General features: G+C 40.3%; 2 protein-coding genes across 2 annotated transcripts; both read right to left on the reverse strand.

The window, feature by feature from the left end:
- Positions 1-11374: 11374 nt before the first annotated feature.
- LOC113782363 lies at positions 11375-16848 on the reverse strand. Its single transcript, XM_027328256.1, has 2 exons — positions 16378-16848; positions 11375-11467 (listed from the first exon to the last, which is right to left on the reverse strand). The coding sequence occupies exons 1-2, from the start codon at positions 16846-16848 to the stop codon at positions 11375-11377; spliced, it is 564 nt and encodes a 187-aa protein (XP_027184057.1).
- On the reverse strand, positions 16849-17445 carry LOC113782365 (uncharacterized protein K02A2.6-like). Its single transcript, XM_027328257.1, has one exon. The coding sequence runs from the start codon at positions 17443-17445 to the stop codon at positions 16849-16851; it is 597 nt and encodes a 198-aa protein (XP_027184058.1).
- Positions 17446-17710: the final 265 nt, after the last annotated feature.

Here is a 17710-nt window from a genome sequence, read left to right on the forward strand (position 1 = left end):
TTTAGAATTGTTCTTAGGTATTCAAATTTGACTTACCAATCTAGAAGCACACCAGATTGTGGCATCTTCTACCTATACCAAAGTTTGTTAACCACGTGATTAACGGCTTGAGGTTTTCCGCTTCCAAATTCGATACCAAATTCTAGATCCTTGGACTTGTCTTTTACAGGTTTCGTCACAAGGTTGGCGATGTTCGTATCACAACCTCAACATATTGAATCGTATTGTGCAAGACTAAATTAGATGTAGTGTGAATACCTCCTTAATTATTAAGACACTATATTCATAGGCTCTTTATGCTCAAAATCAAGATCAATAAACATATTTTTCAATTATGTCATTTCAGCATGGTTACTTAAAAAAAAGTTTGCTTGTCACTCTTCCATTGCCACCAATGAACACAAAACATCCCAAGATTGACTTTGGATTTGTACCAAAATGATTCCAATCTGCATTATTGTGTCCTTGATATGATTATGCTCATGAATTGGATGCAACAAACCTCTTCTAGAAGCACTTTAAGATATATATATATATATTGGTGGCGAAATCCTGTCCACGGAGAGGGGATGCCAGCCCTTTATTTTATTGATATAAATATAGTGGTACGGAGAGCAAAGGAATTCCCCTGCAACAAGCAAAGAAATAGGAGTACTACTCCCTTACAAGCTGCCAACGTGGAAAAGTAAGCTCCCTACTATCTAAATATATCGAAGCCCTAACTATTCTCAGGAGTTGAGAATTTGAAGGGCAACAAAACTCAGACGGCAAACGTAATGCCGCTAGCTTTTCTGCCGACGAATTAGCCTCTTTTGCAATATGTGATATGGAAGCCGTTAATGAGTTTAGCAAAGCTCGTATGCTCCTCAGTGTGTTGCACAGTGGCCATTTTGACACTCCCCCAGCCCGTATCAAGTGAACTAAACTCTCAGAATCAACCTCCACCACTAAAGGGCCTATAATAGTTCCTTTACACAACTAGAGACCGTGCAGCAATACCATGCATTTTGCCCCCAAAACATCCATATCCCCGAATTCCTTATGAAAAGCAAAGATAAGACCACCGCCGAAGTCTCAAAACAAACCACCCCCGTATGCCCAATTGTGGGAGACACTTGCATTAGTGTTCAACTTGAAACAAAACTTTGGTGGCCGTTTCCAAAAAACAACATGAACCTTCATATTCTTCACCAGACGGACTCCCAACCTAGCCCATGGATCCTCGTAATCTCCCCTAAAATAACACCTCGAGAGCTTGTTAGCCAATCCCAACTATTCCACAAAATCATTAACCAAGGAGATTACCCTGCGAATCTCGAATACTGCTATGTCAAAGCGTGCTTTGTTCCTGGATTTCCATAAGAACCAAAGAATTAATACAGGGACGGCGGCCCTTATATGATCCCAGTTTACCATGGCATTTGAACTAAACCACGACATAACCGTCGCAGACACCGAAGAGGGACATGCCTCTATAATTCCAAATCTCTTTTGAAAATAACCCCAAACCTCCTTTGTTATTAGACCCGTAAGAAAAAGGTGAACTAATGATTCTTTCTTTGCAAGGTAGCACAAACATCTTGACACCAGCAGTATTCCCTGTCGCATCAAATTCCCATCTATTGGAACCAAATTGCGCACCACCTTCCACGCAAAGAAGGACATCTTGAGCGGCAAAATATTGGTCCAAATAGCTCTGTCCATCAGTGACAAATTCTGTCTCCATTAAACGCTCCCAAGCGGATTTGATCGAAAACTCTCCAGAAGATGAACCTACCCAAATCATGTAGTCATCTTGATCCGGGTATAAGCTGATTTCTTGTATTTGACGAATCAAGTGACCGGGCAACGAACATTTCAATCGTTCGATATTCCAACCCTTGTCTCCAAAAAATGCGGCTAACAACATATGGGGTGGATCATTGATAGAGATCAGGTCTACCAAGGGAGAATAAAAAAGCCACCTATCATACCAAAAATCTACAAACCCCTTGCCTACACACCACCTAATGGCGCTTTCCACAGTGTTTCTAGTGCTCTCTAACCGTCTCCATGAAGGGGGAGGTCTAAGGACTTGAGCCTGAATAGGATGGTAGCCCTTAATATACTTGGAGTGCATAAAATCTGCCCATATTGAATGTGAGGACCCGTAATTTTCTTAATTTCTAGGTTTTAATTTCTTTTAATTATACGTTTTTTCCACCTTTTCTTTATTCGAAAAATTGTGCAAATAAATGTTATGAGTAAATATAGCTTTTAAATGATTTTTCTAGTATCGGTTAGTTTTTGAGAAATTAAGAGCGTATATTGGACGTGGGACCCGCTAGTGCGGAAAGTTCGGTAAATTTCGGCCAACTAGGTTAAGTTTTGGATACTGGAATTCATTTACCAGGTGTTATGAGATATCTAGAGGTTACCAAGTGGATTGTTGTAAGAGAGACACAAAAGTTAGGCATACATTTAATGAAGGTGACATGTGTCACCATATGATTAAATCTTGTTTTGACTTACTATTCAACCTTTTACCATTTACCATAATAACTTCAAAAATTGACCAAAATATCTTCATTTCTAAGCTTCATATGGCCGACCACCTTCAAGCAATAAGGGAAGAAAAGCTCTCCAATTTCTTTGCTCCAAGCTTGCTTAATCTTCACTTTTAACCGTTTAATTTTAGTTTTACTCCATAAAACCTCTTCACTTAGTGTTTGTGAGTTGTTTGGTGGAATTGTTTGGAAAGTTAATGTGACCAATAGCTCTCTCTCTCTTGTTTTCAAGGTAAGTTGTGAAGAACCACCCTCCTCCTTTAATTGATGCTTAAATCATGCTTAGTGGTTGTATGAGATGCAAATTTATGGGTTATTTCTTGATTTGTGGTTGAAATGATGAAGTTTTATTATTTTTGGGGATTTTTCTGTTTTAATATAAGCATGATTGTGTGGCTATCTATGATGATTGGAAATGGTCTATAATGACTTAAGGAGGTGGGAAAGGTGATTAATTGCAACCAATTTCTGTTTTGGAAGAAAATTGAAAAACCTAGGGTTCTTAAGGGAGCATTCTGTCCGAATTTTTAGGTCCTAGATAGATGCCGAAATGGCCTTAGCTCAAAAAATGAAAGTTGTAGGGAATGACATTTTAGAGGTACCTACAAAATTTCAGGTAAATCGGAATAGTGTAGAATGAGATAAGTCGAAATTACTATTGCTGTTCTGGTTTTACCCGAAATTGAGAACTGCGCCTGTAATTGGTTGTTTTTCCTGGAATTGCTTCCGAATTGGTTGTTGAGGCCTTCTGATGAAATTTAGCCCTGTTTCTTATATTTTAGCTGGTTTTGGAATTTTTGGATTTGGACTTGTAGAACCGGAGTTATGATGTTTCCGCTAGAATACGTTTTGGTGAATCTGTTTTACGTTGTTGATGTAGTATCTTGCATTTTTTACCTGTTTGCACTCAAAAATGGGTTGAGTGACCTTCTTTGATGTTGTAGCCCTGTCTTTTAGCTTCGAGATGGTGGGTCTTGGACCCTCATCCGATAAGCGTAGTGAAATTTGTGCCATTACCGCAAAATGAGGACAAAAACTATTTTTTTCAGGGCCAAAGCTAGTTACATTTCCGAAATTTCTGGTTTCCTATAATGCTTATATATGCTTATGGAACCCTATTGTGATCGTGTTGGCATTGGTTTATGACTTGTAATCGAGTCTTCTTGTGCTTAGTGGAATATTCTAGGGCTTGACTTTTATTTCCGGTCATTTTCCTAGCTAACTTTTGTACTTGGATAACCTTGAGCCTATTGAACGGCTGTGGTGATGAATGTATATTGAGTATGACTTTGGGAGTTGATTGAGGAAAGTAATGAAGCCATGATGGCTGGAAAAGTAAGAAATTTAGGGGAAGTGCTGTCCAAATTTTCTAGGCCGATTGGTTCCTTTAAGTTTGAATTGGCTTGTGATAGAAATGAAGGGCTTTTGGGTTGTTGAACCTAGGTCTTCATGTTACCTTTTTGTTCCCAAAAATCATGTTTTGTACCCTTGCATTAGTAATTATTTGGCGAGGCATACGACTAGTAGTCGAGCCTCACATGTGCATTTTGTTTACTCGATTCTGGATGTGAAACCTTCAATTGGTTTACTTTGATTATTTTAGGGTTTCTTGGCGATTAAAGCCAATCCGAAGTGAAAACTTTTGAGGTATCTGTACTTGAACCGGTGAGTGTACCACTCCCCTCCATTGCTGTTTAACTTGATTTCTGCTCTGCAATCTGTTTAATTTGTTTGAGACGAGGGTGTACTTTATCACACTCGTTCTCTTGTCTGTTCATATGCCAATTTTGGTGTCAATCTGAATCTGTATCTGTATCTGATATCTGTATCTGTATCTGTATCTGTATCTGTATCTGTTCGGACGTCGTTTGGAAACTTGTAACCAACGATCTTTCTGTGACTTATGAGCTCAAATCCTGTGGCTAAGTTATTCGAGTTGGGCGGGCAAGGGCCTGGACGATTAGATAATGAACCACGGTAGTCTGTTTTGGGATCTTTGGGTATTGAGACCCTTGATTCCGGTATACTCGAGTATTACCATTTCTGTTTCTGTTAAGGTGAGCGGGCCCGATAAAGGGGTGTTTGGTGGACGGAATTTGGTGTAAAGTGGGGTCTACGGACGTGTTGGTTCTATATACGTTGACGGAGAGTCAACTGGCTTGGATCAAGTACTGCGCTGGAAAGCTGGCTCCTGAGAGCCACCTGTATCCTTCCTATTTGAGTTCTTGTGTTTACCTGTCTTACTTTATAGCGAGCATGTGTATCTGGTTTTTATAACGTGAAATACCTGATTTTTCTGCTACATGTTTGGTACCTCATTGGGCGTAAGCTCACCCCCTCCTCGTTATCTTTGTTTTCCTTACAGGAACCTCTTTTGGAAATCATGATTTTGAGAAGCGAGTTGAGCTAGTTAGAAAATCTTTTGTTCTTTTGTATAGCTCCTCGAGAATGAGCAAACCCTAAATGTATTTCGTTTCACTGGTTCCATTTGAATTGTAAACCTAGTGACATGTATATATGAAAGCGTTTTTCCCATGTTTAAGCTTGGCGGTCTTCAATCGCTCATTTCTTTTGGGTCCTCTCGCGTAATATCGGATTTGTGTGATTCGACTCCGTAGTCCTGGCGAGAGCTGGGCAGGCGGTCCGCTGAACCCTTTGGTTCGCCTTAGGGTGAGGTGGGGCTGTCACAGGTGGTATCAGAGCCACTTCGCGTGGTCTCTGCGCGGAGTGAGCCTAGGGCCAAGTGGTGTTATGGTCCTGATTTCATGGATATGTCTAAGTGCTCGTTTGAGCGTAAGTTATGAATGGGGCTTGTTATAAGTGTAAAAATCTTTATTATGGAACTTGAGGACGACAGATAAGTATGTCGGGTAGGAATCTTTAGTATGGATGATTTACGCTTGGGACCGGCCGGCTCGAGTTGTGAATTATCTTATATGGGATTCTTGCGCCCGGATACGAAAGAGATGAGAGCCTAGGTTAGAAAGGACTTGGGCGAACTAGCAATGTGATTCGATGGAACTTCGTGCAGTCTGTTCGGGTGTTGTTAAGCATGATCAACCTTGATTAGGATATCAATGGTGTTGTTCTCGTAGATTAAGGACGGAGCCCTAGAGGGGAAAAGCTTTTCGTTAGTTATTCTTGTACTTGTGACCTAGTGTGTCTATAGTACTTTTGGATAACCCCGCTATTTTCATGGATTTGTATCTAATTGATTGCTACTGTGTGGCTTGTTTGATACAGTTATGTTATATATGTATACTTTTGATCTGTGCGTACCTTTTGCTACTTGCTTTTGCCTACCTATGTTTAATATTATATTCCCGCTTCGACCCTAGATTTATTAGACCAATGGAAGGCACTCGTAGTGGACGGGGCCGCGTGCGTGGAATTAGGCAACCTATATCTGAGAGGTGTACTGGAGAAACTTCATATGAACCAAACCCTGAACCTAGGGTTGACCCCAATGTCCAAATAGCTGCTGCCATGCAGCAAATGACTGATTTACTAGCCCAAGTGGTGCACCAACAAGGTCAAAACCCTAACCCCAACCCTGGGAATCCTAGTAATCACATAGAGGGCGAGGATAGAGCCCTTGAGAGATTTCAGAAGTTCTCCCCACACAAATTTCTTGGAGGCCCTGATCCTGACGTAGCTGAGAAGGGACTGGAGCGAAAGTACCGGCTCGAGTATATTCCTTGGAGCATCATCAGGTCCCTGACTCGTCTGAGGACGTAGAAGGTACGATCCGTTGGGTACCTTAGATTTGATGGATTCCGCTGATAAGAAAATTTTGAGGATGAAATTTCTTTAAGGGGGAGAGAGTGTGAGGACCCGTAATTTTCTTAATTTCTAGGTTTTAATTTCTTTTAATTATACGTTTTTTCCACCTTTTCTTTATTCGAAAAATTGTGCAAATAAATGTTATGAGTAAATATAGCTTTTAAATGATTTTTCTAGTATCGGTTAGTTTTTGAGAAATTAAGAGCGTATATTGGACGTGGGACCCGCTAGTGCGGAAAGTTAGGTAAATTTCGGCCAACTAGGTTAAGTTTTGGATACTGGAATTCATTTACCAGGTGTTATGAGATATCTAGAGGTTACCAAGTGGATTGTTGTAAGAGAGACACAAAAGTTAGGCATACATTTAATGAAGGTGACATGTGTCACCATATGATTAAATCTTGTTTTGACTTACTATTCAACCTTTTACCATTTACCATAATAACTTCAAAAATTGACCAAAATATCTTCATTTCTAAGCTTCATATGGCCGACCACCTTCAAGCAATAAGGGAAGAAAAGCTCTCCAATTTCTTTGCTCCAAGCTTGCTTAATCTTCACTTTTAACCGTTTAATTTTAGTTTTACTCCATAAAACCTCTTCACTTAGTGTTTGTGAGTTGTTGGTGGAGTTGTTTGGAAAGTTAATGTGACCAATAGCTCTCTCTCTCTTGTTTTCAAGGTAAGTTGTGAAGAACCACCCTCCTCCTTTAATTGATGCTTAAATCATGCTTAGTGGTTGTATGAGATGCAAATTTATGGGTTATTTCTTGATTTGTGGTTGAAATGATGAAGTTTTATTATTTTTGGGGATTTTTCTGTTTTAATATAAGCATGATTGTGTGGCTATCTATGATGATTGGAAATGGTCTATAATGACTTAAGGAGGTGGGAAAGGTGATTAATTGCAACCAATTTCTGTTTTGGAAGAAAATTGAAAAACCTAGGGTTCTTAAGGGAGCATTCTGTCCGAATTTTTAGGTCCTAGATAGAGGCCGAACTGGCTTTAGCTCAAAACATGAAAGTTGTAGGGAATGACATTTTAGAGGTGCCTACAAAATTTCAGGTCAATCGGAGTAGTGTAGAATGAGATAAGTCAAAATTACTATTGCTTTTCTGGTTTTACCCGAAATTGAGGATGCTGAAGTACCAAATTTGATGCATAAAAGAATCCCCTCGTCTTTCGACACTCAGTAATAGCGTTGAAGATATTGGCGATGATGACAGGCACCAAAGTAGGGGTTGCTCCATTTATTCCTAGAAACAGACTTTGAATCATGTTGATGGTTGAAAACGTGATTTTCCCATGCTTTTGTGGAAACAATAACACATTAATCAGGGCTAGTCCAAAGATTTGCACTCGCTTCTCCTCCCATTGCTCTCTACTAATGAAGAAGTCATCACGGAATTGATCATAAGATTCCTTTTCCCCAAACCACTTGTACAGGAGGCTTAACGGGCACGATTTTGCGTCGGGATGCTGATCCATACTATTCTGCTTCAGTCCTAAAAACCTATAAAACTGCTCCCTTGTTCCATTAGTTGGATATACCATGGGATGACCTTTCCCTGGCATTTGTAAAAGTCCTTCTATTTCCTCCAAGGTCAACGTCAACTCGCATCCATTAAACCGAAAAAGTGAACTCTCCGGATCCCAATATTCAAGTAGAGCTTGGATAATTGCCACGTTGGGCGTCACATCGAGAAGACTTGGTAGATGCTCCATATATTTAAATAACCTTTTCACCTCATGAGCCATATTACTTTTCCAGTCAGTCAGTTCCTTAGGTATCCGGTTCAACACTCTACATGGAGCCATCTGAAAAGAAGCTTCCTTTTTAGTACCTTACCTCGGGATTTTACTCCTTAGGTGATACAGAAATAGTAAACATGCGTGTCTCATTGGATTAAATATCCGAGACCTGGGGTGGCTTATTCCTAACACGGGATTCCCTACGTGGCATTCCCTTCTACGGTTTATGCATGATGCCAGTTTATTAAAGCGATAAAACGTGCAATTTTGAAATGAAATATGACCTAAGGGACCCTTTATTTGCCAGGGTAAGCCTAAAATGACATGGCATTATTAATCTAAGAATGCAATATACCAAAATTTTTAAACGTGCAATAGTCTATCTACAAGGGTAGGCTCTAAAAGAAGATCATGCCAGACCTTTTATTCCTAACGTTTGTGAATGCAAAGGACAAGAAGAAGAAAAAAAAACGTTAGTTTAACACATAATCACATAACACCTTGGGCAATTTAGAAGCAAAAAGATAAATAGGGAGAAAGAGGTGGGATCCCTCCCCTCGTGCCTAGTGCTCCTAATCGGGTGGGTCGACTTTGTCCTAAGCACTTCTAATATGGATGCATGAGGTTTGGCTCACTAATGCATCTAGACTCGATAAGGCTTCGGCTCCCAAGCCTTCAGACCTAAAGGCGAAGGGTCATCACTCCCAGGGCCTTTGATCGGTGGCTCGAGTGATCCCTTAGGTAGCGCTATGGGCGCAGGGCACACCATCCGCCTACCCAAGGCAATCGATCCTACTCCTACAAGGAGGTGTGGGATGGCGCCCACGAAAAAGGAAAAAGAAAGGGTAAATAATTAAAAGCATATGCACGTATGCTAGTGCTCGTTTGGAGGGGAGGGATCGAGAACCAACGCGAGGCTCTAGGGTAATGTCCCCCACCCAAATGCAATGCAAAGCGCGAGATAAAACAAGTACAACATACATCCAAACAACCAATCATACATACGTGAGTGAGGCAAAAAGTCCTAAAAAAGAAAATGCAACCCTAATATCCAAATGCTATGCATAAAAAGGGTAGAAAAAGGAAAAGAATAGCTAAATCAAATGCTTGGACCCACTTAGGAAATCCCCAGTGGAGTCGCCAACTGTCGCGCCCCACTTTTTGATGTGGTGTGAAAGTAGTGTGAATATGTATGTGAACGTGTGTGAAATGAAAATAAAAGGCCGTGGGACTTGAAAATGCGACGATTTGGCCAAACAAAGTTCAAAAAGGGTTTTTTGTATGGAAAATGGAGTCGCCACTTGGTATAGAGTTAGGGTGTACCAAGTCACCCAAAAAGAATTTTTTGGAAAGCAAAGTAAACAAACCCCTTTTTAAGAACTTTTAGGTCTACGTAACCAAAGAAAGGGATCGGGGGTCACATTTGATAAGGGAGAAGGCAAAGGCAAAGCCTAAGGCACTCCCTTACCCTAGCCAAAGCTAGTTGCGCGATTTAGCCCCACGTTTCCTAATTCTTCTACCCAAAATATGCGTTGCATGTTGGATATGACTAATGGATATGAAAAAGAAATGCAATCCTAAATCTAAAATGTCTCTTACGAGGCTTTTTGGTCCCAACCACATGAGTTGTGGTGGCCAATAAGGAAAGTCCTCATAGAGGTCGCGAATGATGCAAATGAAGACTCAAATATGAGTGCAAGTGTGAAAATGTAAGAAAACGTGCATGTGTGCGAATGTAAGACAAGTGCATGTGTGCAAACTGGGAAAATAAAGGTGTTTGTGTGCAAATGGATGAAAATATGATAGTAGATACATATAAGTGCAATTGGGTGCAATTTGTGAGGTAGAAAAACAAGTGACAAGAAGAAAAATGTGTGAACATGGCATTTGTATTGAGAAGGATATAAGAGTGAGAAAATGTGGATAAGAGGGTGAGGGAGTGACATGATGAGAATGAAAGTGTATGAACCTATAGGAATGCATCAAGTCGGGTACGGGAATGACTCCTAACTTCATGACTTTAATTTTCCCTTTGATTAGAAGGAAGAACTAGCGTGCTAAGGCTATTTTGTAGCCACACTCGCTCGTTTCCCTTATCTAAAGGGGACCCTCAAGCAAATGTACCCTATAACTAGCATGAAGATGCAAAAGCCTAAAATGAAGGGGAAAGGATTGGAGGAGCATGCCAAATGCTAGAAAACTAAGAAAAATGCATGAAATGTAGTGAAACATGCAAGTATGAACTAGCGAGGGAAATCCCTAAGGGTCTAGCGTTGGACTAGCCCATATCTATGAATTCCTACTAGCGTTGGACTAGTGGAAAACGGGACCATGAGCCACAACTAGCGTTGGACTAGTGTGGTGTCGTGCATTCATCCATCACATTCATCTATGACTATAGAAAGCAAGTAGACATGCCAATCACCTATAAGCACGTAGCACATAACACTTAGCATGCTCGACTAGATGCAAGAGCCTAATAAAGCAAATTAACACGTAGCAACAAAAGCAAGCAATCAAGCTAATGAACCTATTACATTTGCTAACTAAAACAAAAGGGGAAGGGGAAAAATGGACAAAAATGCTCGCCAGGCCCTATCTATTACAAGCCAAGAGGTGTACACATACCCCATAAAAGAATAACATAATAAAAGCAAAAGGAAATGAAATAAATGAAAGGAATTAAGGAAAAGCAAGGAAAGCAAAGTAGACATGCAATTCTCACTTAGCACGTTAGATCACGTAGGGTCAAATAAGGTCAAAATAAGGGATAGAGTGTACCTCCCTTGAATTGATACCCTAACGAAGTGAAATTACTAATTTACCCTCCAAAATAATAAAAAGGTCAAGGTACCACTTTAATTAACAAAATCATATGAAATGGAAATTAGACACAAAAAATAACGATTAAGCAAAGGATAAGTACTTACATAAACTAGCTCATCTATATTTAAGAATTAAAGCGAATTAAAATAAAAGGGCTTTGAAGGTCTAACATACAAAAATCTATCACAATCAAATGCAAAAATTTCACAAGGAAAAGAACAAGAGACCGTTTCCTATGTTAAACGACGAGACTTCGAAGACTCCACTAAAAACGCAAATTAGGACTATAAAAATTACCAAAAATATCAAATCTTCACAATCTTATCCCAAGAATCATAGACATTTAATGCAAAAGCAAATTGAAGCGTATCAATCAAAAACCAGATTTTTATGGGACCCAATTGATTAGTTTTCCCAATTTTCTGGGCCATAATAGCACTAAATGCAACCCAAGGGGTCAAATACAATTATTGAAACACTTTTTCATGCAAAGCATGCAAATTACGAAGGAAAACATGCTTCTGCAACAACCAAAGAACTTCGGCAGCTGATGAAGCTTTCTGCAACCGAGAAAAACATCACCGCAACCTCCATTCTTACGCGCAAAACATCAACCTTGAACACAAATTTGGCCAGAACTTTCCGGCCAAAACATCAAAGCTTTAATCTAAATAACCAAATACATTAAAAGAAACAATCACAGGAACGCAGTCCTCTTAGCCATTACTGGACTGAATGAAAGCAACACAGCAAACATGTTCTTCATGCACTTGGGAAAATGGAAGCTTATGATGAAGCAATCACAAAACAAATGGTGAGCTTCAATGCTAACAAATGCAAATGAGTATAGAGCTCATGAGTTGCCGTGCACCAGCTTTGTGAGGCTTTATGAGCTGCGGATTCATGAGCTATGAAACCGTAGTGCAGCAAAATTTGACAAGAAATGATTCCATCTAACATGGAGCGCACTTTAGCACCTTGAGACATATGGGACAAGCTTAAAACATCACCAGCCAAATGCCAACAAGGAAAACAAAGAGGACCGAAATGTGGAGGTGCAAGTATCAAAGGCTTTATGCAACAGAAAAGTTTCGGCAATTTGATGAAGTTTTTAGCAGTCAAACTAGTTGCAATTTTTCTTAGCAACCCAGCAAGATTGCAACAGTTTTAAGCAGGGCTCACGCTTCATTGACACAAGATTGAGTATGCAAATAAGGTGATGAAACCCAGTTTTGTGGGCTGTTACGGGAAGAAGGGAAAACAGCAAATAAATAAGAGCGAAATGCAGCTTTTCTTCAAACACTTGGGGAACTGGACACTATCGTGATGAAACAGGGGAACAGGACACTAACATGAGGACACGTTTGGACATGCAGCCAAGGAAATTTGGGACAGAGGGAATGGTGTAATTTTTGAAAGTTTTCATGCATCATGCTCGATGGCCTTTTTCTACAATTTTCTGGGTTTCATCACCAGGCAAGTAGGTTATGCAAGCAAGTAGGTCATGCAAATCAGTTTCTACACTAAAAAAAATGCATCTTGTGTCTATTACTACCCAGAAGCCAGCATAAAAAGGGAGATACACAAACCATTGTCGATTAAAACAAGGGAGAATCATAAAGGATGCACAAGGAAAAGCAGTTGGTTTCTATTTCTGATGAAATCTATGGTGATATCAAACGAAACCAACTGAAAGCTTACAGCTTCATCACCAGACATGACACGGACCCATCATCTCTCCAAGATACACAAAGAGTAATAAAAACATGAAGGACGAAAGCTCACGGCAAATTTGCAACAAATCTTTTAACATCCAGATGAAAGGCTAAGGATTTGTGACCGAAAGAAAAGAGAATGAAAGGTTACCTTTGCTCCTTCGAATCACAAAACAGCGCCTGGATGGAGGAGCAATGGATCCTTGACACGGGCCAAACGAAGCTGAAAAAGTTTCACCTTTTTGCTGGATTGCTCTGCAGATTCTCTATCACCTCCCTTCTTGTTAAGTTTCCGTTTTCTTCCTTAGCCTTCGAATGCTCTTGCTTCCCGTTCCTCTTTCCTTTCCTCACTTTCTTTCTCCCTCTGGGTCTCCCCTCTCCTGCTCTCGACTGTTTTTTCTTTTTTTTCAAAACCCTCCTTTTTGGTTTCTGTTCCGCCGTCCCTAGCTCTCCCTCGCTCACTCTCTTTCACTCTCCCTCAGCTTTTTTTCACTCAGCCGCCCACTCCAGCTCTCTCTGGTTTTTCTTTTCTCCTGCCCGAAGCCCTTACCCCTTTCCTAGATTTGCAGTCGTCCCTCCTCTAGACGAAACTCTCTCCTCTCGGTTTTTTCTCACTATCCCGCAACCGTCATTCTCTCTCCGCTCCCCTTCTTGAACCCTTAGCCTTTTCTTTTATATCCCCTCCAAACCCCTTAAACCTTATCTCAATGATTCTAAAGCAACCTCAGCTCCTCCCCTTATTGTTAGCCGTAGGATTTGCCAGAAAATGGCATATGTTTTTACGCTGCTGCATGCGGCTATATTTCCCTTTTTTTTCTTTTTTTTTAATAATAATTTAACACGATATAAATAACTAATTAAGAAAAATAACTAATGAAGAAAGATTGAATAAAATGAGCGGAACTAGGCATAAAAAGATAAAAATGAAATGCTAATTTTTCTTTCTTTTTCCTTTTTTTTTTCCTTTTTTTTTCCTTTTTCTCTTAAATAGCCCAAAACCCGCAAACGGGTTTCCCCCTTTTTTTTTCATTTTTCATATTTCCCCCAAGAAACATTGAATTTAAATCAAAACAACTAAAGCATAATTTTTGAATGCTTTTCCTTCCTTTTTTTTGAGTAATTCTATGCTAAAACTTAAAAATAAAAATAATAAAATAAAATAAAAAACTAAAAAACTAAAACTAAAAAGTGAATAAACCTAGCGCGACAAATAAAAACTAAAAAAAAGTAAATGAAATTACACTGAAAATTTGGTGTCTACAGTTTGCCCCTCTTTGTCTGAGTTTTGAAAAAACTTGAGACAAAGATGTAGACACCAAATACTTACCTGTGTTATTTGGCTGTGAACGACTCGAACGATGGGGACTGACCCCTTTTGATGAGATTAACTGGGACGAGAAATTTACAATGGACTGATCTGAACAAAAAATTTAAAACGGGACTGACCCGAACAGGAATTTAAAACGGGACTGACCCGAACAGGAATTTAAATGGGATAGACCCACGGGATAGACCCGGACAGAAATGTAAACGGGATAGACCCACGGACTAGACCCGGACAGGAATGTAAACGGGATGTAGGGATAGACCCGGACAGAAAATGTGAATGGGTAGACCCACGGAATAGGACCCGGACAGAAATGTAAATGGAACTGACCTAAAATAAGAAATTTAAACGGGAATGACCCGAACAAAAATTTAAAAATCATGGGACTGACCCGAGGGGACTGACCCCAACAGAAATTAAAATCGGGACTGACCCCAACAGAAATTTAAAGTCGGGACTGACCCGAGGGGAACTGACCCCAACATGAAATTTAAAATCGGGACTGACCCGAGGGGACTGACCCCAACAGAAATTTAAAATCGGACTGACCCCTAGGGGCTGACCCAACATGAAATTTAAAATCAGGACGACCCGAGGGGACTGACCCCAATAGAAATTTAAAATCGGGGCTGACCCGAAACAGGAATTTAAAATCGGGATTGACCCGAGACAGAAATTTTAAATCGGGACTGACCCGAGACAGAAATTCAAAATCGGGACTGACCCGAAACAGGCGAAACAGAAAAATTAAAATCGGGACTGACCCGAGGCATGAATTTGTCAGTTGGAAAAGTTCCAGTATGCTTACCGTTTGGTTGTGCCTTTGACGAACTTGCTTGCAACTTGTCCAATCCACCTTTGTTTGCCGGAAAACTTTCCGATACCGACTCCAGTGTGAGATGTGTTTGTTTCCCTCTATGCATGAAATTTCCTGCACAAGTGAAAGAATAAAGAAATTGCCACCATCATTTGATCCGGTTCCCTTTGAGAATCGTGTAAACGTGAGTCCTTTGATGCCTTTGTCAACTTTTGTTGTGGTATCTGATTTAGTTGATTTATTACTTCAAAGACTTTCTGATTCTTCTCAGACTGACCAAGCATGCCTTTAGCCACATTGTGAGAACTGTGTACCGGGCCCCGCTGAATCGCGATCATTTCCAAAGGATGACTGAATCCAATCATATGCTTTGCACAAATCACGGGGATTGTCATTTTACTAAAATTCGATGATGCAGAAAAAATAATGCACGTAAAAGAAATTCACATATCATGCAGGGATGAGTATGCAAAAGGACGCAAACGCGATCAATCATGCCTAAACCCATGAAAATGTCATGAATACAAATATTTGAGGGAAAATGAATTTGAAAAGAATGTATTAGCAAAAGATTATCTATTCAAAGTGAAACACAGCTTTTGGCCAACAGATGTCATATTCGAATCTCTGGATATCTTTGTTCCGGAATTCAATATTGACGGAAATGTTACAAAAACGAAAAGAAATCCGAATGAACCAAGTCACCACTGCTCCTCCTCGTACTCGTTCGTTGCAGAACCCTACCTTGGCGCCCTTTCGGGTTTTCACCAAGGTTGCCCCCACCCTTTTTGCTTTTGTTTTGTTTTTTCCTTTTTCCTTCTTTTTTTTCTCTTTTTTTTTTTTTGAGGTGTCCTTTCGGGTTTTCACCTAAGGAACAATGGAAAAGCTCGACCATGATCGACTCAGGAGTGCGAGTTGAAAATTGCTGGCATCAGTAAAATGCACTTCCCTTATAAGTTTTAGGTGAAGGCATTATGGACATCACTTGCCAGTGATTAGCGAAACTCCTAATAGAAATTCAGCAAGTGACGAAAGCCAGGACTCTGAGTTTTTTGTAACGAGGTCAGGTGGGGTGTTTTCAAGAAAGTTGAGGCTTGAAAGCAAAGATGTTATTTTTTTTTTCAAATGAGAAGTGCGAAATAACCTGAGATTGCATCATTTTGAAATCATCTCCAATTTTGAACGAAAAACTTGAGGAAAATTTTGCCCCAGTTTGATTGGATTTTCTCTCTTTGCATTTTTCATTGCATTTTCCTTACCTTTGCATTTTTTCTTTAGAAAAACTAAATTTGCCCCAGTGTGGGGTTTTCCTCTCTTGTTGTTGTTTTTTTTTTTCTTTCTCAAAATAAATTTGCCCCAGTGTGGGGTTTGCAATTCTCAGGGGTTGCCAAACGAAAATTATTAGTCTGATAGCTCAAAAGGGACGACTAGGGATTGAATGTTTCAAATGGAAAAGAAGATGGCCCGACTTGCATTTCATCATTTGCACGAATTTCTAAAAGAAGTTTTGCATAATCAAATGAAGAATTTCTTGCACATGTCCGAGTTGATAGGTTGAGGAAATGTTTGTCCATCCATTTCTGCCAAAATAAGTGCTCCACCAGGTAATACTTTTTGAACAATGAATGGCCCTTGCCAATTCGGAGCAAATTTGCCTTTGGCCTCATCTTGCATTGGCAAAATCCGCTTCAGTACTTTGTCGCCTTCCTCAAATGTACGCAAATAGACCTTCTTGTTGTAGGCCCGGGCCATGCGCTTTTGGTAACATTGGCCGTGACAAATGGCATTAAGCCGTTTTTCATCAATCAAAGATAGTTGTTCATGACGCTGTTTTATCCAATCAGCCTCTTCCAACTTGGTCTCCATTAGAATACGCAATGAAGGGATTTCGACCTCGGCAGGCAGCACTGCTTCCATTCCATACATGAGAGAGTAGGGCGTTGCCCCAGTTGATGTTCGGATAGAAGTCCGGTACGCCATTAGTGCATAAGGGAGTTTTTCATGCCAGTCACGATGCTTTTCAGTCATCTTGCGGATGATCTTCTTCAAATTCTTGTTTGCGGCCTCCACAGCTCCATTCATCTACGGTCTATAGATGGCAGAGTTGCGATGTCTGATTTTGAATTGTTCGCATAACCCGTCCACCATATCATTGTTGAGATTCTTGGCATTATCTGTAATCAATGTTTCCGGCACCCCAAATCTGCATATGATGTGATCTCTTAAGAAATTCGCCACCACCTTCTTTGTCACGTGCTTGAATGATTCCGCTTCGACCCATTTGGTGAAGTACTCAATTGCCACCAATATAAATCGATGCACATTTGAAGCAGGCGGGTCAATTGTGCCAATCACGTCCATACCCCACATTGAGCAGGGCCATGGAGCAATCATGCTATGTAACTCGGTAGGAGGAGCGCGTATGACGTCGCCATGCATTTGACATTTAATACATCTCCGGACAAAATCTATGCAATCGCGTTCCATTGTAAGCAAAAAATACCCGATTCTCATGATTTTCTTCACCAACAAATGTCCATTCATGTGGGGTCCGCAGACGCCGCTATACACCTCCTTCATCATGTATTGAGCTTCATCTTCATCGACGCACCTTAAGAGGTTCAAATCTGAGGTCCTTTTGTATAATACCTCTCCATTTAAGAAAAACTTCGAGGCCATTCTGCGCAGGAAACCCTTGTCATTTGTACTAGCTTCCGGAGGGTAAGATCCGGTTTTGATGAATTCCTTAATATCATTGTACCAAGGACTTTTGCCAGAAGTCTTGTCTATGACCCAACAATGAGCAGGCTTGTCTTGGAGTTGAATCCGGATAGGCTCGATTCCCAATTCGTTCGGATATTGTATCATGGAAGATAAAGTGGCCAAGGCATCTGCAAATGCATTTCGAGCTCGTGGGAGATGTCTGAATTCCAAACTTTGAAAT

This window comes from Coffea eugenioides, chromosome 9, assembly GCF_003713205.1.
Source record: "Coffea eugenioides isolate CCC68of chromosome 9, Ceug_1.0, whole genome shotgun sequence".
Lineage (NCBI taxonomy): Eukaryota > Viridiplantae > Streptophyta > Magnoliopsida > Gentianales > Rubiaceae > Coffea > Coffea eugenioides.